Here is a 20,999-nt window from a genome sequence, read left to right on the forward strand (position 1 = left end):
AGCAATAGGTATATATGGGCTTTTAATATCAGTGTTTTTCATTCAAAACAGATGATGGCACATTACCTGGAAGCTGGAAGGCTTCAGCTAAGGATAAATAAGCAAAATCACTGTGAGTACTTTGTAAGAATGTTACCCAACAAAATACAGTCTAAATGAGGTACTTGTAGCAACATGATGTTCTCAAACTGCAGATAGAGGATGCTCACCAGCAGTCTGGATGACTTTTTCCCTGTATTCTTAATTGTTTGTTTAAAACCAATAATAAAAATAGATAGGAGTAAATCTGTTAGAATCTAAAATTCTTTAAGTATGGAATTGCACAGATGATACAACCTTTACAAAAGGCAAGCAGATCAAACATTTTGCCTTTCCAGGTCAGAACTACTCAGTTCATCTGCGCCAAGCATCGCATGACATCCTGTCAACTGCATCAATGTTTCAGAGAAAGGAAAAAATAAGCCCAGAGAAGTCAGTCCTCTGGAAAACTGTGCATGTATCTTCAAACTGTCAGGGTTCACAATGTGTGCAAGAGCAGTACCAAAACCTGCCTCTGATTTTTATTTGGCACAAGTGCGATAAACCACTCAAGTGAGTGAAATGCCATCTATTCCCACAAATATAAACCAACCACCTATGTACATTTGAGCAAATACTTGAGCCCTTACAGGGTTTTTCTTGCAAGATGGGGCAATTTGGGATTCAAATAAATTGCTCACATTTGATAGAGCTGCCCGCAGGTTACACCAGAGGGGAGCAGAGAGTAGCCACTGCCTAAAGGGGGGCGCAAAGAGCGACTGATACCATTCTGTTAACCACCCAAGCACTGGTGGTGTAACACAGGAGCATAAAACCAGGTCAGAGGCTTGCTGATGGCTGTGGATTAGGAGTGTCTCCCCCTCCAGCTTCTCCCTCTGCAAAATCTCACTTCCATTCCAGCAGTGAAATAGCTAAATATCTAATATATGTGTGTTGGAATGATTTTTTTCAGACCTCTATGTTTCATAAGCTGGTGAATTAATTAGCACGATCAACTTCTGTATGAACTGGGACACAGTTACTGAACGATTCCTACCAAAGGTGGCTTTTTCCAGGAATCCGACAGGATGGACCTGTTGTCTGCAGACCTACAGCACAGCAGAGCACGGGTGAAGGCACCGTGCAGCCCTCGCTGAGCTCCTGCTCCAAGTCTCGTCCTGGTCAACAGCGAGGTTCCTTCTGCCCTTCCTGGAAGCCGGATTAAGCCTCTAAATACCATACATTTTCAAACATCCCGTGGAGGCTGTGTTTGCTCTGAAACCACAGCGAAGTAAATGCAAAAGTCTATTAATATTTAACATCAGCTTGTAAAAACTGGGAAGTCAGAGTCGGGACAGCTGGTACAAGTTTAATTCACATCATCATTTCAAAATGAAAATGCAGAATGGGACAGAATATCACATCTTCACGTTAGAAATCTGTTTTCTTTAATATCCAATGTTGTTATTTCTGTGCCTACACCTGCTAACTAGCCATGAAAAATATTTTGCATTTATACAATTTTCTATTTGCTTTTCCTATCCGGTAGTACTGGTTATGTTTAAAGAAATCAAAACTGGGGGAAAAAAAAAGGTCAGAGAAAAAAAAAAAAAGGACAGAATAGGCTAGTTAAAAGAAAAACAAACACAAATATTGTGCTTGTGGACTGTATTTGGGGTTGGCCAGAAGTCTAAGGTCTTGATAGACGGTTCTCAGCGCCGAGAGTTTTATTGCTGGTACACAGCACACTTTGTTCCTTTTGTTTCACCGAACCTGCCAACTTTTGAAATTAGTGACACGGGCATTCAAAATGGGTGACAAGCGGTCAGCCTCGGGTATACATATTCATACCCCAGCAGTAAACGATGGCAGGAGACGTAGTAAAATGTAGTCTTTGCTCCAGCCCAACTTTAACGTGACGCCGGTTTCGTAAGCACTTCTGCTGTGAAAGCAGGAGCGCCTCTTGGATAGCACACGAGGGACGCATCATTTAGAGAAATGTTTCTCCGCCTGAACCAAAAATCCAGATCTGCTCAGTTCATTTAAAATATATTATTTTTCCTCTAGAATAAATGAATAAGCAGTTCCTTTGGTGGTTTTCCCGAAGCTTGGTGACTTGCTGTTACTCCTCCAGCAGAAAAGGGATCAGACGATCATAGGCACAGATGCGTCCCTCCTCCCCTGCCCCACGCTCTCCCTCTCCGTTTGGAAAAGAAAGGTGGCAGGCCTAAAAGGGGCTGTAAATCTCACGCGGTACGCATTTGCACAGAAAAAGCATCGAGGAAACGAGTTAAAAAGCAGACTCCTAGCAATAAATATTGTGTTTTGCTTGTGATTTTTTTTTTTTTTCTAAACAAACGGGCGATGATGTTTAACACGCTCCTGGCCCGGCCGGCCCCGCGTTTGGGCGCTGCGGGGGGAGCAGCGTGGGGCAAGCCCCCGCGGCCGCCCCGTCGGGGCTCGCCGCCGCCGCCCGGCCCCGCAGCCCCGCGGCCCCGCGGCCCCGCAGCCCCGCTCGGGGGGCACGGAGCGGCCCGGGCCCGACGGCAGCGGCCGGGACTGGGGCAGCAGAGGGGAAAGCCGGGCTGCGGGCGGCGGGCGGCAGGTGAGTGCGGGGCTGGGGCAGCGCGGGGGGCGGCTCCGCCCGCGGGGCGGCGGCGGGGTCGGCACGGAGGGGGGCTGCCCCCCTTCCCGGCCGGGGCTCGGCTCCGCACCCGGGGCCGCCCCCTGCCTGCCCCGGCGGCGGCGGCGGCGGCGGCGGGGCGATGGCGGGGCGGCGGCGGCGGCGGCTGCTGGTGCTGCTGCCGCTGCGCTGCCTCCTGCTGGGGCTGCTGGGCGGCGGCGGCGGCGGGCAGCCCGGCGGCGGGGAGTACTGCCACGGCTGGGTGGACGGGCAGGGCGGCTACCACGAGGGTTTCCAGTGCCCCGAGGGCTTCGACACGGCGGCCGCCACCATCTGCTGCGGCTCCTGCGCGCTGCGCTACTGCTGCGCCGCCGCCGAGGCCCGCCTGGAGCAGGGCGGCTGCACCAACGACCGGCAGACCCCGGACCCGGGAGTCACCGCCCGTGAGTGCCCGCACCGAGGGGCTCGGGGCGGGCGGGGGACGGACCCCCGGGGGCAACCTGGCACGGCCCGGCCCGGCCCGGCTCGGTTTGGCCCGGCCGGAGGCTCCAGGTGCGGCGGGGCCGGGGGGGTGATCCGGGAGCGGCCCCCTCGGGGTGCCCGAGGCCGTGCTCGGGTCCCTCGACGGGTCCGGCGTGGGCACGGCGAGCAGCGTCCCGAGCTGCGCCTGCGGCCACCTCACGGCGTGTGACGGCACCTGGGGCACCCGAGCCTGGCTACTGCAGGCAGCTACACCGCCAGCCCCAATTTTGGGGTCTGAGGGGGTGGGAGAGGGGTGGGAGTCTGCGAAACCTAAATAGACGTGTGGCAAACGGCGTCTGCCGTCGGTAACTGTAACGCCGTCAACTGAGAGAACTTCTGACTTGTGGCCTCTGGGGTATAAACTTTAATTTAGATCTAATGAGAGCGGTCAGGAGCACTGCGAGGCTCGGTGTCTAGTGGGACTGAGCCAGTGACGTGGGGCTCCATAAGCTCTTAAAGAGCATGGTTATTTCCACAGGCTAACGCGCACGGCTTTTCCTCTTCTTTCTTCTCCCAGAGCCCATCTACGTGCCGTTCCTCATAGTCGGATCAATATTTATCGCCTTCATTATCGTGGGCTCTCTGGTGGCGATTTATTGCTGCACCTGTTTAAGACCTAAGCAGCCTTCGCAGCCGATACGCTTCTCTCTCCGGAGCTACCAGACCGAGACTCTTCCCATGATCCTGGCCTCGACCAGCTTCAGGACGCCGTCGAGGCAGTCGAGCACGGCCACCAGTTCCAGTTCGGCCAGCGGTTCGGTTCGCAGGTTCTCCTTCGCCCGGGCAGAGCCGGGGTGCCTCGTGGCCTCGCCACCGCCGCCCTACACATCTGGCTGCTTCCAGCCAGCCCACGCCGCCCATCTGAACCAGCCATCGGGATTTCTGGTGTCGCCGCCATACTTTGGGTACCCGCTCCAGCCAGAGCCTGCCCTAGCTGGGAAGAGCTGCTCTGATTTCGGCCAGAGCTGAAAGGAGTCGCCACGGCGTAACGCAGCCCTAGGGAGCGCAAGGACTGCTGCCGCGGGCGTCGCACGTGATGCCAGAAGTCAGAACCGTTCCCGTGGGTGAGTTGCCCTTGAAAAGTGCAAGATTTCAGAAACCCAGCCTTCAGTACTTTCCCGAGCTTGGATCACAGTTACAAACGAATTATAAAATGTTCCAGTCTCAGTTCGACTGCTCTGATAGTTCAGTCTAATGCGTGCAAAACATATTCAGAGACAAATGGAAAAAAAAAAAGGGATAAAGTTACTCATTTCAAGGAGCTATAAATGATGCTTTAACCCTAAATGATATTAACTTAGTTAACAAACTGACTGTATTCCACGGAGCCAATAATCAGAATAGTGCTATAAAGCAGCAGTCAGACCGAGAAGTAACAGAGAAGTAACATACTAAACCGAAGAGTCTGTGGATCCTAAAACAGCTGACTGCTTCCACTTCCACGAGCAATGAAAGTAAGAGGAGGTATTTTACTATAGATATGGAAATGCTTGGGATTTTTTAAATACAGATAATATACCTGAACTTACACTGCATATTTGTATTAGTTAACTTTAACTAAGATAAAAATAGTATGAATTAGGCTAGTTGAAAACATGCGAATCCCAAGCAGCTGAATAATTATGTATGAGAAAAGCAGAATGTATTCAGTAATATCGCTAATAACTTCTCAGCATAAAATTCTAAAAATGGCATCGTACTGAAGCCTTCTTCAGAAGAAAGTATTTATTGTTGGCCTTTTGCTCAGCAACACGTCTAAGCTGGACAAACTGATCTTAAAGTTCTATTTGTAAAATTAGCCATGTATAAAATGTAAAGACAAGCTTGTAATTTAAAATGTATTTACAACATTGACAACACTAATTATTTAGTAGTCACCTCAAAAAAATGTATCAATAAACTGTGGTTGGAATCGAGCGTCACCTGTATGTCTTTGTGGAGATACTGTTCAGTGAGAAAATTTTCACTTTGTTGGTGTAACTATACTGCATTGCTTCCTGTTAAAAGCAGCAAATTTTGCTTTTGTAAATGATTTACATCTTTAACTGTGCACCTGCTGTGTGGATTTAATATAATGTAAATTTCTCTATATAGCTAGCTAATAAATTAATATCTTTTTATATGTAACTTGAAACTTAATGTGGTTAAAACCACATTGATTAGTTGGGTATTTTAATCTAAAACATTCTGCCTTGGGAACAAATTTTGTTTGCCCTTCTACATTCCTTCATCCAAGTAAGCCAGCAAACCAAATGGAAGAAGAAAAAAGGCGTCTAAAACAAACACATGCAGCAAGCAAATGGAAAATACACAAGAAAAATGTGCAGTCATTAAAGGGCTTCCCTTTAGACTTTATTTTTGTGAACAAATCCAGCCTCATTCTGTGTGGCAGACTCCGCGATATCAGAGGATGAATTTTCCTATTTTGTGAGCCCAAAACTCCCAGGGTATAGGATTTGTTGAAGTATGTAATAGCTGGCCTATTTTACAAGTATTAGCGTATCAACGCATATTAAAATTATAGCACTTCTAGTCTGAATTATGACATATTGCACTTGGTATTTTAGAAAAACGTAATCGGTTCTTAAGAGTTGAATAATATATATATCTATATTTTTTTAGCAAATATCTAGCGATCTGTATTTTAGCATTTATGGAAAAATATTTTGAAAAACTATTATTGTGATTTTTATTGCATAATTAATGATACAATCCAATAGACATTATTGCTGGAGATGCAGTTGCTAAGGAAAAGACAACTTAATTTCCATATAACGATGCTTTAAGTAATAGGTTTTGACTTGCATGTTGTAACTACTAATTGTAAACTAAAATAGCGATACACAATAGTGTATATGTTTTATGACATATAACAACAACAACATAATAATCTATAAATAGATGTCAGATACTTGACAAACTACTTGAAAAGTGCTTGCCATTCTTTTTAGAAGCAATCTTCAAGAAAGGGAGCAGGTAAAGTTTTGCCCACCTTTTTTGTTGTTCTGTAGGGATATGTCCTGGCTCCACTGTGCATTTGAGGTACTGTGGGTCTGTTCAGGAAATACCTTTCTGGAAAACTTTTCCCAGAATTCATCTCTGCTGTTTGGAAGCATCCTGCGTGATACACTGGTCATTCGCATATACAGCAGAAATAGATGTTAAACTATGTTGATTAAAGTATGGTTTACAAATATATAATAAGTCCTTGGTAGAAAATTTTTTCATCTAGTAAATCAAGGCAAAACAGATACTACAGCTGGAAGCATAAACTTGATCTTTTTGGCTGGGAAGGAACAATTTTATTTACCTTCAAGCATTAATTAGTCACCAGTACCACTGACACGGGTGATGGATAGCTGAAATTCAGTGTTTTCCTCAAAGATCCGCTATACACTGAAAAATCATGAGTTTGACAGTCATTGACTACTACAATTTGTTAGTGTACACTAAAGATGTGAGGCTTCCTAATAGTTGCAGCAGGCTCTAAAGTCAAATTTCTTAATGTATTAACACAGGGAATGATTTTTGCTGCACTTGAATACAGTCTTACAGTTTTTAGGGCTTATTCAGCCCAAGTAAAGGCTGTAAAGTTTGCCGTGTGTTGTGGAATTCAACCTAGCAGGGAAGACCTGTCTGAGCTACTTACCTCCCTTCCTCCTCTCATGCCGCATAATGTCTTTGACCTCATAAAAATGCTTGAAAAACTTGACACACAGGAATAATTCCACTGAATCAGACTTAAAAGTTTATGGAGTGCTAAGCACTTTACAGATTGGTGGCCAGAGTGCAACAAATCTTGCAGACGGGGCTGAGACTGGGAACGATCAGCTGAAGTTAAAATAGCTGTACCGGATCACCTGTGTGCCAGGTGAGGTGGGGATTGCACTGTGCGAATAGATTGGCCATGAAGAATTGTAAATTACTATTAATGGAGCTAGTGACAGTGACTTATATAGCTGAAGGGACAGGAAAGGAATTGGCAAGAATACAGACCCAAGGACTGAAATGGTCATTGCCCATGCTCGTTTCCAACACGGATTTAGGTTCCAGCTTAAAGACTGAACTTCCTTCCTAATAAAAAGGACCTTATGGCATGGATGCTCTTATGATTTACAGGAAAAAAAAAATTTAAAAAACTTGCAGACAGAACACAAATGACATTCCGATACACAATTTTAATGACTAATGAAACAGTTTGAAGGGCTAGATGTACGCTTGAACTGAAAAAAACACTTTATATAGTACTCGCTGAACTGCTATGCCTTTTTTTGTTGTTGTTTTTAAGCAGAGCAGGCTTAATTATTTCATTTGTAATTGAGGAGCTATTTCATACGCACTTTACTAGAGTGACACCAATCTAAGATACATCAAAATGAAAGAAGAATCACACTCAGAAAACTGATTATTGTCATTCACACACATTATGCACAAAATGCTTTGATTAGCTGGTAATTGCACGTATAAAACCCACACCTTCTATGGGCAAAGAATAATGAATAGTGACATGAATTAGATCAGCCCTTCATTTGGTTTTCCTATACTAAGGGTTTCTTAACCACATATCTCCAAAATGTATCAAACTCCTTCGATGCCAAGGAAAACATTACATGTCCTGGCAGGAATTTCTGAAGGATTTTATTTGAAGCTAGGTAAGCAGTATAGCAAAAATGGCTACGTAAACTAACGGACCGTTTGTAACACTAGTCCTCCAGGAATGTAACAATATGATAATGACAATTTTAAAATGATTTCATTGCTGCTATTAAAGCTTGACGGTAAAGATATGCAATCAATCCTTGGCACCGTTTTTCCGTGTATTGTGATGTGTTGTGCAGGCTAAACAGAGCGTCACAGACCTGCTTTTGAGGGGGCTGCTGCTCCACAACGTTTATACAAAGTTTTTGATTCGCAATTACATTGAGGCGGTAATTCTGTGACACGCTGTCTTCACTCACGGAGGTAGAAAGAAATGCTTTTCTCTTCTTTTCATTCTCTCCATCTGACTTGTGAATTTCGGTGGGCTGTAGCGTAAGTCAGGTTGGTGAAATGATTTTGCTTACAACTAACATTTTCCATAAGAAAAGAGGGTAGGGACTTGAAAGGGAACCTGAATCATAATAAGGATTATAACCTGAATAATTTTAATGGCTTTATGACTGTCAGCATAGCAGAGAAGTTGACATACTGTGAGGTGGAATCTCCTTAAGCCAGCTCCACCACTTAAGACTGGCATCGTGAAACAGCTTAAATGATGCATCCATTATTGAGCCTAACTGCACAGAACACAAAATCTACAAGAAATTAATTGCCAAGTATATAAAAAGAATCAGTCATCTTATCTGCAACCAAAACCCAAATTAGGTTTGGCTGTATTGATTTTTATTCTGTGGGTAAGCACTGTTAGGCAAAAGAAGTATCTGCTGCTATAGTGGCCATGGGATACAGTGTCCATCACTGTCATCTGAAAAATGGGATGACGTTCCCTTATTCCTATTCTACCACTTTTGTACTGCATACTTCTCTTTCAAAATACAGCATCACCACCAGAAGTATCTTAGGGCTCTGCTGCAAATCACTAAATTGCAGGCTCCCATACTCCTTTTTCGCTTGTTTGCTTTAATGTCTCTCTGGACTTCACATGAGAACTGAACAAGACATTTGAAAATAACTATTAAAAAAAACAACACAACACACTTTTCTACTTTTCTTTCTGGTTTACCAAAGTAACATAAGTAGTTTCTGATACTCATGTAACGCTATTTCTGAAACGCCCCATTTTAGAAAAATTAAAGACAAGAATGATGGCATACGCATTTTCTTCTTTGAAAGCAATCCCTAGCATTTGCAACCAATCACTTCAGCTGTGAGTTTTCGTTTAATGGCAAAGTTTATTCATTTTTTTTTAACAATTAAAAGACAAAACATTTAAAATTTGCAGTTCAAAACATGCACATTCACCAAATGCCAAGTGACATGTAACACTGCATAGAACTGAATGTGTTACTAAAAGAGAATAACTACTTATAAAACACAGTGCATTTAACATCCAGTTAAAACTAAACCTGAGAAACTACCATAAACACCGACTCAAAAAGTCTTCATTCATGCAGCTTCATAATTTCCACAACAGTTTCAGCAGTAATGGCTTAGTGGGGCTGTAAAACCTCACTTTACCTTGAATGCAAATTTTGCTTGTACATAGTGACTGCTTTCTGCAGCGGTTCATACATATCAAACACTGAAAATCTTGATGAAAAATTAAGTTGAAGTAGAAAAAACAATGTTAGTGCATTTATGGCTTCTATTCTACAATAAAGAAACACCATAAAATATGGTTTAAAAAAATGATTCTGGTTGCAGCTTTGCAGTTACAAATCACTCAATATACGGAAATGCTTTTATTTAAGCAACCTTCCAAAAGTCCCAGCCCTCCAAAGTGCCCGGCTTTGCACATCCTTACTCAGCTGAGCAGTCCTTATACTTACAAACAGTCCAATTGAAGCCTATGTGAGTAACGGTTTGCATAAGCAGGAACCAGGTTTGGAATGCTAAAATATTCCTTTGTTTAATGAAGATCTATTGGTTAACAGCGAACAGACTGGGGGAGCGAGGGCAGAGGGGGGAAGGAGAAACTCATTTGTTGAGTTTTGCTACCAATGAAAACATCCAGTACCAAGAAAGTTGAATTGACAAACTCATTTGCTTACAGAGCGCTAGCTTCTGGCTATATTATGAGAAGACTTTTAACAAAGGCATTAAAAAACAGGAAGAGCAACAACCATGCATTGCCTCCGAACACTGAAAAATATCACCTCATGCAGACAGAATGATAAATTCATCAGAACTACAAGTGCTTTTACGCAACATGGAAGAAAAAAGGGAAACAACATCTCTCCTTAAATTTAACACATACTCCAAATTACTAATCATTCCAGATGGATTTCAAAATAATGAAAATGTCCTAAGACACTTTAAACACATCCTTGTAACATAGGGAATTTTATGGATGTATGTTGACATATAGGAATCTTCAGCTAACTCTCAGTGTTTCAAAATACTTTATTTATTTTATACAAATAGAATGATGTTCAAGTATAAATCTGTTGAAACTGCCTTGCAAAAATAAGTGTAAAATTAGGAATTGGCAAGAAAATTTTCCAAATACAAATTATCAATAGGTTTGTTAAAATTGTTTCCTGTTACTCTTTTGAATCACTCATACATATATATATATATATTTAAAAATAATTAAGCAACAGTATTTATATGATATCTGATTTCTAAGTGGCACTGCTTCAACTTTTTGATGTTTAATTTTTAATACTAACTTGTAATTACACAGTGCACATAAAACAGATGGAAAATTCCACGTGAATTCTGTATTCAATACAAATTTGAATTTTTAACCAATAAGAACAAATGCATTCTTATAAGTATTTTTGCCTAAACTGTTTTTTCTTTCAATAAACATCTGCACAATCCCCTTACTTTAACAAAGATATGATGTATGAACCAGATCATAATAGATTATATTACTGTGTACTTAACAAGAAAATAAAGTGCATATTGTATACCTGACCTGATTTAAAAAATGTGCACACATAGCTAGGATGATCTTATGTTTTAAAATTAAGTTGCTTACAGAAATGAAAAAAAAGTTGTTTACAAAAATCAAAAAATATGGTTAGAATTGCCACATTGTCTTTTTACTATTTCCATGAAGCAGTATCTTCCTATCACTAATCACCAGACAATAAATAACATATGGCTTGTGGAAAAAGTATAGAGACAAGGGGAAAAAAACCAAAAAATAAAAATGAAAACTGTACTTTGTGAAATACTACTTTCAATTCTATAAAGACATAAGGATGAAACATTGTGATAAGTTTACGCTACCTTAAAAAAAATAATCACCATCTAAATTAGAACTGTTTTCCTTTTTAATATATATAGTGTCATTTTCAACAAACTTTTACAACTGGGAGATGCTTTTTTTTTTTTTTTTTAAATAACGTGCATTCCTGTAATTTTGTCACAATACATCGCAATGGATTTCTAGTCCTCATGTAATTTCTGCAAAATCAGTAAATAAACCATTTAGAACAGAAAAATAATATAAAAATTAGTCAGTATGTGTGGATTGGACCATTTTATGAGTTAAGTACACTGAAAGATTACAAAAGAACAACAGTGTCATGGTTAATTTCAGAAATGTTTTGAAGTTGGTCATTGTCCCTTCGATGACAGAAAATAGGGAACCCCATTTTAGGAAAGGGCCATGCCCCCAAATTTTTTCTTGCCTTAGGTCAAGTGATTTGCCCCTCCCATATTGATCCATCTATTTATCTATGCCTGAAATGGCTTTTCTGAAGGCAGTTCTTGTCTGCATGACTGACTGGCAGTACTGTTTCTAGTGGGATACGTTCCCTTTGTCCCTATGTCATCTGTTTTCACTTCTGTTTAGAGATCACTCCGGGAAAGCGAGAGGAAGACATTGCATAACATGCATATGAAATGCAGACTGCCTTCCCATTGATATGCCTTCCTAAATATGTACTTTCATATAGTGTCTTTTGTTGGGGTTTTCATGTATATTTGTAAGCTTCTCCTAGAATGGAGCACAAGAAAGTTGGACGGTGTAATAACATTACATGTCAAGTGTTTAGTTAGATGAAAGGCAAAGAGCTAAAATCACCTTTAGTAAATGGTTTTATAAAAATTAGTAAGACTGATCAAGAAAGGTTCAGAAAAGATGTGAATGTAGGACCCGTTACTTTTAAGTTGAAACTGGATGAGTTGGAGAGCAAAGAGGAAAATCTTAATCTAGCAGATCACTAAGGATGTCATTGTGTCATTGTTCTGCTTTTCCATCTAGCTGATCTCCATTCAAGGAAAAAACTGTAATTTCTACATAATACACTGAAATTTAATTAAAAATAAAAACATCTGTTACTACAGAATAATGTAGTCTAGATGCAATTACGGTGGCTTTTAAAATCAGAATTAAACATGGACTAAAAAGCTACAAGATTTAACTAATTTCTGAAATTAAAAAGTACCTTTCCCTTATTTGAAACCTGATGGCCATTGGGTGGTAAGCTGAGAAATACCAACTTTTACTACTTAAAAACATTATCATCACAATTTTCCCAGTAAGAGACTTTTAATTTACCCCCCCCCCCTTTTTAAATAAAAAACATAAGTATCTTTTTCTGCAGTCACTATCCTTCTCTTTTTAATTAAAGGCGAGTGTATAGGTATTCTGCTTGACCATTAAGTTCTAAAGAGGCTGCTGCAATGTATTTCACGTCTTTATAGGAAGTGACTTCAGTGCAAATAAAACAGTACATATCACACTACTGAAGGGCATGGTTTGCTCTGTGTTTCAATGTATGCATTACTTTAGTATAAAAATGTTGAAAATGTAATTAAGTTTAAAAAGTAAATTAAAACAAACTTTCTTTTGAACTTACAGTATAAGCAGATACAATTACCAAATCTAAGCATTGCAAAAATAATTCAAGTTTGACGAAGGGAAGTAAGGCAGAGCAATTCTTTAAAATTTGAACAAAAATAACGTGCACTCAATTTTACAAGGTGGTATCCATTTTCAACATATGCACTATTAAATGAAAATAAGGGAAAAGATTCTATAAGGCCAAGGGTGCAATACTTGCAGTTTTGAAAGCAAATGCCATCAAGGCCACACAAATTAGACTCACTGCACAGTAAATCTTTCTTCTTGAGTGCCGAGACTCAAGCATGCAGTTCTGAAATCAGGACCAGAGTTCGTTTCCTTTCAAATTATTTCTGACAACAGAAAACATTTATGGAACTTCTTTGGCAAACGTTTGTATGCTAGTTTGACACAAATATCTATAAACATCTTGACTCAAAATCTTTCGTAAAGAAGGTGAGTGAACACCATTAAGATACTATTTTTTCAGCACTTGTTGAAATCAAAGGCTTGTTATCAACTGTAGTTAAATATATTACCACTTAAAAACCTCCACAGATGATAATGGTCTGTCAATGTAAAGCATATTTAGCAATCTGACCATTACCTTCCAAGTATATGACCAGTATTGATTCAACTTCATTGTAAAATAAGCAAGCTGGCAAGATACAAGGTAAATTCCAATCTGCTTACAAAGGCTAAGCAAATACTTGTTAAAAAATTTAGAGATGGTGTGTTACAGTATAGTTGCACAGTGCTTATGTCTACTGAATACACAAATCCAAACTTTATGGAATAAGATCATCATAGATCTTAAAATCTCTGATAACTGGGCCATGGTTGTAGCTCCCAGCAAAGATCTAGTAGTCTGTCTCACAGAAGTAACTTATGAGGCCTAAATCTTGAGCTGTGTTCCTTCACCATTCCTCAGGCCTTTGTTTTGTGGTATCGTATGCTCTTATTACTTCGGACTGGGAAACTATTCCATTTTCATCTTGAGAGAAAGCGTAGCCATCTGCAGATACAAACCAAAATAGAAAAAGTTTTAATTGGATTTCACATAATCCTCAATATTTTAAAGCTTTAACGACAGGAACTTAACAAAGGTCAATATAGATGAGTCTCTTTTCAATTGTTAGTAGGTAGAAAACCTACACTCTTTCTTACATAATTTTGCAATTGTAAAATAGCAAAGTGTCGTAGGAATTGATAGAATCCTAACCACGGTCAAAGAATATAGTCTAACTGGGTTTACATTCAAATATGAACATGGTCACACACAATGTCAGTTTTCACAAACACAGTATCTAATACTTACACTCCAAACACGTCTTCCTTTTTTTGAAGGCAGACTGAATTAAAACAACTTAAAGATGCTTAAAGTTTGAAAAATTAACTGCAAAAACCTACAAAATTTAACAAAATTTATTGAATAATTCATTTGTTAAAGATAATGCTAAGATCATAAAAAACAGTCCTATCCAAAGCTGTGATACAAAATAGATAAATTTTGAAAGGTGCATTCTAGAAAGATGTACTAAAAGCCACCGTGACAAATATTAGGATACTGCATCTTTACTATACACAAATGCAGTGAAAGGTAGTGTTTTACTTCCATACTATTAACATATACTACTTTTTCTTTGTAAGTGAACACTTACGAAGCAAATTTTGCTGCAGTGAATCAGAGCGATACAAGTTCACATGGTTCTTCTTAAAAACATTCTTCAGTAGTTGGGCTCTTTCAGTTAAGCTAGAAAGAAAGCAGATAAGTGTGAAAAAAATTACTTACTATTTACACTAACCCTTTACCTTTGAGTCTGTTAAACAGGAATTAGTTATTAAAAGAAAAGTGATCTTTTAAAAATTATTTTTACCTGTGCCTGAATTAATTATTAAATAGATGATTAAAAGCTTGTGCAAGGGCAGGTTATGATGTCCAGATCCTTTGTATTGTTTTTACTTGTTACAGTAAATGCAAAACATCTGTCTGAAGTACTGTCATGCACTGACAATACAAATAAGTGAATAATATTTTATATATTTGAGCGTGACTCCTTTAGAAACATGTGGTGTAAAGGGAAGACACTGGCTTTCTAGAAGCAGCATGGGCTGAATAGTGCCAGGCCAAATTTCTTACAGAAAGAAGGGCTCTTAGCTTCTACTGAAACATTACCCCAGAGTGGGATAGGAAAGGAAGATGGAGGGAAAGTCAGAACAGGTGTTATCAGCTCTGTGTACAGAAACATATTTCATATCAAAACATTTCAGATTTTCCATAAAAAGTGATTTAACAAGGTCTGTTCTCTGTCAAACTCTGGAGTTTGTTTTTCTGGAGGTCATACCCAAATAATGGGCTACTACTACTACTGGAAGTGGGTCACTTCAGCCCATCTCCTTTCCAGAGCAGTACTGGCTCTACACTGCTTTTTTGTGTGTTTATTATGCTCTAATATGATCCAAGAGGATTTCCATTTCAGTCTACATAGAAAACACAAAGAGTATTACGTTGGTTTTAGACCAACTGAGGCTCAAGGGACAGCTGAATCCTGTGAACTGTAGTGAATGTGTCAGGTTTCATTGCAGTTCATCTCTTACATTTAAAGTTCTTTCAAATAGGATTCTACATTACTAAATAAGTAACAGATGGGCTAGCTGTAGCTCAGAAAGTTCACGATTTTGGTAACATATGGAAGATGCACAGGGACTGTATTAAAAAAAAACAAACAAAAACAAACAAAAAACCATAAATACCATTTTAATTTCTTGCTCTAAATTTGATATTCAATGTGAATTAGAGCTTGTGTTTCAGAAAAATACCAACCTGTCATTTAACCATTTCCAGTGCTGGAAAATCCAGTCCCTCCTCATGTAAACTGGTCTAAAAATGATTTATTTTACTTAAATCTATGTAATATTCATTCTGCGTATATAGTGATTTGATTTTGTTAGTTCTGCCAGATTATCGAAGTTGTCTCTGTGTAAGGACGTGGCACGTATAATGGATTTCACATGCCTACCTTCAGTGAGTTCTGACCAGTCAAATTACTCCTTAATATTACCGCCAATTAGCTAAATAGACTACCTTCCCTAACTACCTACCAGACTAAGTGGTAGGAATGGAACTTGATTCCTTCCCTTACTAGAGTAGCATTCTATACAAGCATTATATTAGAAATGCTTGTTCTTCCTTCAATGAGCACTTAATTTTTCTAGATAAAATTGAACCATTGGCTTAAACTGGAGAGACTGGTGGTCTGTTTCCCCTTTCTGTTTCCATCCAATCTGATGCTTAAAGAACATGCCAGGAGGTCAGAGCCTGGCTCTTCTATGTTGGAAGAGGGAAATAAACTTAAATCCCCACATGCACAGAGGAAGGCTAACCGTAAAATCTACAGGGTAAGAGGATGGGTGTAGTAAACTGCTTTGTTGGCCATGTTTTGAATAGAATGGAACTTCCGTGTAAAAATGAATTAGGTACCAATTGCAGGAAAGCAGTCGGCATCTGCTGAGCCAAAATCCCAAGAACGGAGAAGTTGGAGTATTGAGATACATCTTACTCTCCATGTTTTCATATGCTATATGTATTTTTTTTTTTAAACTTTTTCCTCTTCACTGCTCCACTAGGCAATGTAGACTTTTAGTTCAGAGCTACAACTGTTAAACTAGATTACTAAAAACGACTTAAGGACAGAGGTTTAAACCACGAAGACACATAGGGTGAATAAATAAATACCTTTTCGTAAATGGGAGGGCAAAGAGGTGAAAGACCATATGAAAAATTTGATATAGATATCAACTGTATTTCCTTTGCAACACATCTGAGAAACCTTTCCTAAAATTAACTGAAGACAGCATTTTTTTTGTTTTGACAAATGTTATTTTCTAATACGAAGCTATTTTTGTAGGCACAAAAGCACAGTAGACCTATTGCAGCATTTTGGTATCATCATCACATACCCTTATTTCAGAATAAAATATTCAGATTGCCTAAATGCTAAGCACTGAAAATACTGCCTTAAGTTTTACATGAAAATAAAGTATGCACATTTGTTAGTTTATGTATAATGAAGTTTCCACTGCATAGATCTGATTGCTGGTACAGAAAATACAAGTGAAGTAGGAAATACATTTTGGAAAACAAAAGTGCTTCCAGCTACTCAGGTATTAAATTCTGTTCTATTTCTATACTTGAGGAAATAGTGAAAGCCCTTTGTTATGAATCGCCTTGCTGCCATCCTAAACTTTTAAAAATCTCCATGTGAAGTCAAGAAAACATGGTTTCATAATTAACCAATGATAAATCAGCAACTAAATTACAATGCTCATTATTTGTACCTATATGGAAAATCTGAATATTAACTATATCTGAACATGTCATATACACTTACAGGAAAAAAAAAAAAAAACTACTTCATATATTCCTGATCAACCATTTGGCTGGTTTAAAAAAAATAATTTCAAAGTGGCTTGAATGAAAAACAATTACTGTATGAAGCAGCATTTGTGGTAAATATCTCTAAAGACACAAGTTAGGGCTGTTATTTGTCTGTTAATTTTAGTCTATTATGTTACTTTTAGTCTATAAAATATAAAAATATTTTATGAGTATTAATATTGTTGGTTTTACTTAAACATTATATACTAGGTATCAGAAAAGCTTTTTTTTTTTTTTTGAACCATGGTTTGTACACAAAGAATATGCTCTTATTTTAGTCATTTAAATTTTAAGTGTCAACAGCTTTGTCACATCTGTTACCATGTCTTTAATTATAAAAATCATACTTTTTGTGACATAAATTTGCTACTTCACTGAAGCTGGTCTGTTCTTTAAGTTCAAGGAAATATTATTCCAACATAAAAGTTTACTTTCTATTAGAAAAGTTAGTGTCCTGGCTTTGGCTGTGATAGTGTTAATTTTCTTCCTGCTAGCTGGTACATTGCTGTGTTTTGGATTTAGGATGAGAATAATATTGATAACACACTGATGCTTAGTTGTTGCAGAGCAGTGTTTATACAGAGCCAAGGGCTTTTCAGCTTCTTGTGCTGCCTTGCCAGCTAGGAATCCGGGGTGCACAAGGAGCTGGGAGGGGACAGAACCAGGAGAGCTGACCCAGACCGGCCAAAGGGATGTCCCATGCCACATGGAGTGATGCTGGACAATAAAGCTGGTGGGGGCTGGCCAGGGGTGGGGTGTTGCTACTCTGGAACTGGCTGGTCATCAGTCATCAGGTGGTAAGAAATTGCATTGTGCATCACTTGTTTTGTATACTCTTTTATCAGCATTTTATTATTATTAGTTTTCCTTCCTTTGCTGTCCTGTTAAACTGCCTTTATCTTAACACACGAGTTTTACCTTTTTCTAATTTTCTCCCGCATCCCTCTGGCAGGGGAGTGAGTAAATGCGTAGTACTTAGCTGCCTGCCAGGCTAAACTACAACATCATGTAAAACCTACACCTTCTTGCTCAAGATATGTTCTTACTTAATGGATAAATATATGCCAAAAAAACAGTTTCAATGTGTTGCCTACATAAGGATAGAATAAATTATTTGTGGCTATTTATTGGGAAAAATTCTGATTACATGTTCTTTACCAAACAGGATACAACAGGGATGCTCTTCCTGAGTTTTCAATGGTAACAGTTAAAATACCTTTTCAAATCAGCACTGGTAAGATATGAAGGATGACAGATCTTAAGACTGTATCAGCCTGTCCTACTTCTAAAAGATATGCTAAAATACAATCAGGATCCTTAAAGAACAATACTTTAAATTATTTCAATCTAAATGACAACTTTATTCTAGTTCTAAGAAAACAGAGGAAAGTGCATATTTGGAATTTAAATAGAAAACTCCCATCCTAAGACTGGTAGGAAAACATCAAAAGGTTGACGCTTTACCATCTTAGTTACAGAATCACACAATCATAGAATATCCTGAGGTGGAAGGGACCCACAAGAATCATTGAGTCCAATCCCCATGGCTCCACGTATTTAAATGCATGCCATATCAGGTCAACACAGCTCTAAAAAATCTGAAACAAATATATTCTAGCTGAAAAAAAAGCAATTAAAATTAACACTAATATATTTCACTAATAACATGAAAATTAACACTAATATTCAAATGCCATTTAATTATAGTATCTAGCCAATGATAGAATCCTGACCTGTTATTTGTGGAAGTTGACTCTCTTATTTTGTGTTGTAGTATTTTTAAGATGGTAATGGACAGGGTGAAACATTTCCTGAGTTATCTTTCTCACTATTTCAGTTTCATCTTAATCAGTGTTTTGTATCTTCTAAGAGCCTGCATTTTAGGCTACTTGGCATTTTATGAGAACAAATCCCTTCTTCTATTACAATATAGAATGGTACTTCCAGAATTATGCACACTAGAAAAATATTAGTTGGTGCTGAAGAATATACAGTAAGGTCAAAAATGATTAGCTGGGCTCACACGAAAAGTGCTGCCACTCAAGAATATAAAAGACCCATGTGCATATTTAGAACTGATGTTGAAGACATTCCTTGCCAATTTAGCTAATTACTCTGCAATGTTAACTAGTTAACCCAGGTTTCTGCAACATAGATGATAAAACAAAGAAGTTAGAATAGTAGAGTCAAGTTTCTGATGGTGTAAGTAAGTCAGTCCATGAGACCATCTTCTTAACAAAGGAAACATTCTCCTTAAAGAAGGAAATTTTGGCTCTATTACGTGAATTAATAACAACAATAGAAAACATCACTGAAATAAATCACTAGCAGATACTAAGATGTCTAACATCCATTGATTTTGCATGAGATGCAGATGCTTATACACTTTAAAGAATACAGGTTCAAAAAATGACTTAGTGGAGAATGAATGGATCTAAGAAAGATATTCGGGCAGGTAGCTGAAACAATCTTCATGAAGCCCTCCTAGCTATTTAACTGTGAGATTAAGAAATAATTACAAAACCATTGGTGAAAACACCAAGTTCCTCTGGCCTAAAAAACAAAGAGATGTGGAAGAAATTCTGTGACATGAAGGAACAGCATACTGCCTAGACAATGGAAATCGCTGAGTTTGAGAACACGAGACAAGTCTTGGGAATGCAAGTTCGGAACATTGAAAATGTACAATACCTTACTTTCTTCTACATCTATAAGATGGTCCCCTTTCAGTACTTTCTAGTACTAACATCTGCTTTCTTTTCTGTAATTTATTCTGTTACAACTTTTCTCTTTGCAAAAGAGCACAAAGCATATACTGCTTTCTGGCTCAGAGCTCAATAAGAGAATTCTTGTGAGGTGTCAAGTTGAAGTTATTTCTTACCTCATATAATTTAGTCAAATTTGTTTGCTCTTGACTGGCATTAGATACAATGCCAGCTTATTCTATTTAATTTCAGCAGATCCTGGACAGATTTTGCTGGTTTTCAATATGCTACTAGGCAGGCAGTTTTTATTTATTTACTTATTTTTTATTTTTAAGTTTATTTTTATATGCTTAGGCTCAATTTATAACTGTATTAGTAAATGATGCAGGTTTAAACTCCCTTTGCCTTGGTTGTTAACACAGAGTGACAGAATTAAAATTTTAACATCAAAGCATATGAAAAAACATGTAGGCTGAGTAGACCTGAAATCTTTTTACAGATACCTACACTGAATTATTTTCAATCTATTTAATTGGAAATTCTACTTGTTTTTGGAAAATAACCTTTTGCCTTTGATAAGTGTATGAGGCTGATGATATTTAGCATTATTATTATTATTTTTTAAATGAAAGACAATGATCTATAGATTTTTACAGTACCTCTTGCCATGCACAACTGCCCCAGGATCCTCAGACTTTGCTTCCAACTCCTGAACTTCATCTACCAGTGTCTTAAAAGTAGCTCTTTTTACTCTGTAATACAAAATACTGGCAGATTTACTTTTTTGAAAGTAAAAGATCACATTGTGTTAGCGCTTACATAAGCATTCAATATACAAATATATTTTTCTAGGTAACTGAATTAAGTTTTAAAAGAAGAAATACGATAAAGCAAGTCTAAATAATATATTTTATCAGCTGCTCTTGCAAAGCAGACACAAATATTTTATTTTTAAAACACATTACAATTACTGAAGCATTTAAAATTAATGTCATTTGTAACCAGGTTTGTCTAAAACAAGATGAAAAACAATTTTATGTAATTAGCAGAGCTGATCTTTATTTGCTTTTGTTATAGTAGTAATTAGAACACATGCTTAATGTCAGTACCGTTTCCCGTAAACCTCAGCATTTCTGTACTCACACTTTGTATACTACATCAAAAAGTAAAGCTGTCATAGGAATACATAAAAGTCCCATCCAAAATACTCCAGAGCTGAACATCATAGCTGCC

General features: G+C 38.5%; 2 protein-coding genes across 7 annotated transcripts in view; one reads left to right on the top strand and one right to left on the bottom strand.

Annotated features, from left to right (window-relative positions):
• Positions 1-2,772: 2,772 nt before the first annotated feature.
• Positions 2,773-6,293, top strand: SHISA3 (shisa family member 3). Its single transcript, XM_066995815.1, has 2 exons — positions 2,773-3,084; positions 3,681-6,293. The coding sequence occupies exons 1-2, from the start codon at positions 2,784-2,786 to the stop codon at positions 4,130-4,132; spliced, it is 753 nt and encodes a 250-aa protein (XP_066851916.1). The 5' UTR covers positions 2,773-2,783; the 3' UTR covers positions 4,133-6,293.
• A 2,741-nt stretch (positions 6,294-9,034) lies between these two features.
• LOC106048052 (phospholipid-transporting ATPase IA) overlaps positions 9,035-20,999 on the bottom strand; it is a 102,392-nt gene continuing 90,427 nt past the window's right edge. For all 6 annotated transcript variants that reach the window (XM_066995810.1, XM_066995807.1, XM_066995811.1 and 3 more), the window contains 4 exons: positions 20,910-20,998; positions 20,426-20,518; positions 14,285-14,376; positions 9,035-13,638 (listed from right to left, as the gene is read on the bottom strand). In XM_066995810.1, coding sequence (XP_066851911.1) covers positions 13,541-13,638; positions 14,285-14,376; positions 20,426-20,518; positions 20,910-20,998 — 372 coding nt within the window. In that variant the 3' untranslated portion in view covers positions 9,035-13,540. The remainder of the gene's footprint in view (positions 13,639-14,284; positions 14,377-20,425; positions 20,519-20,909; position 20,999) is intronic.

Source organism: Anser cygnoides, chromosome 4, assembly GCF_040182565.1.
Source record: "Anser cygnoides isolate HZ-2024a breed goose chromosome 4, Taihu_goose_T2T_genome, whole genome shotgun sequence".
Lineage (NCBI taxonomy): Eukaryota > Metazoa > Chordata > Aves > Anseriformes > Anatidae > Anser > Anser cygnoides.

Bases quoted from the DNA above. Each gene is read 5' to 3' on its own strand.
- SHISA3 (XM_066995815.1), top strand. From the start codon at position 2,784: ATGGCGGGGCGGCGGCGGCGGCGGCTGCTGGTGCTGCTGCCGCTGCGC. The intron at 3,085-3,680 runs GTGAGTGCCCGC...TTCTTCTCCCAG, and splicing joins GGACCCGGGAGTCACCGCCC to AGCCCATCTACGTGCCGTTC.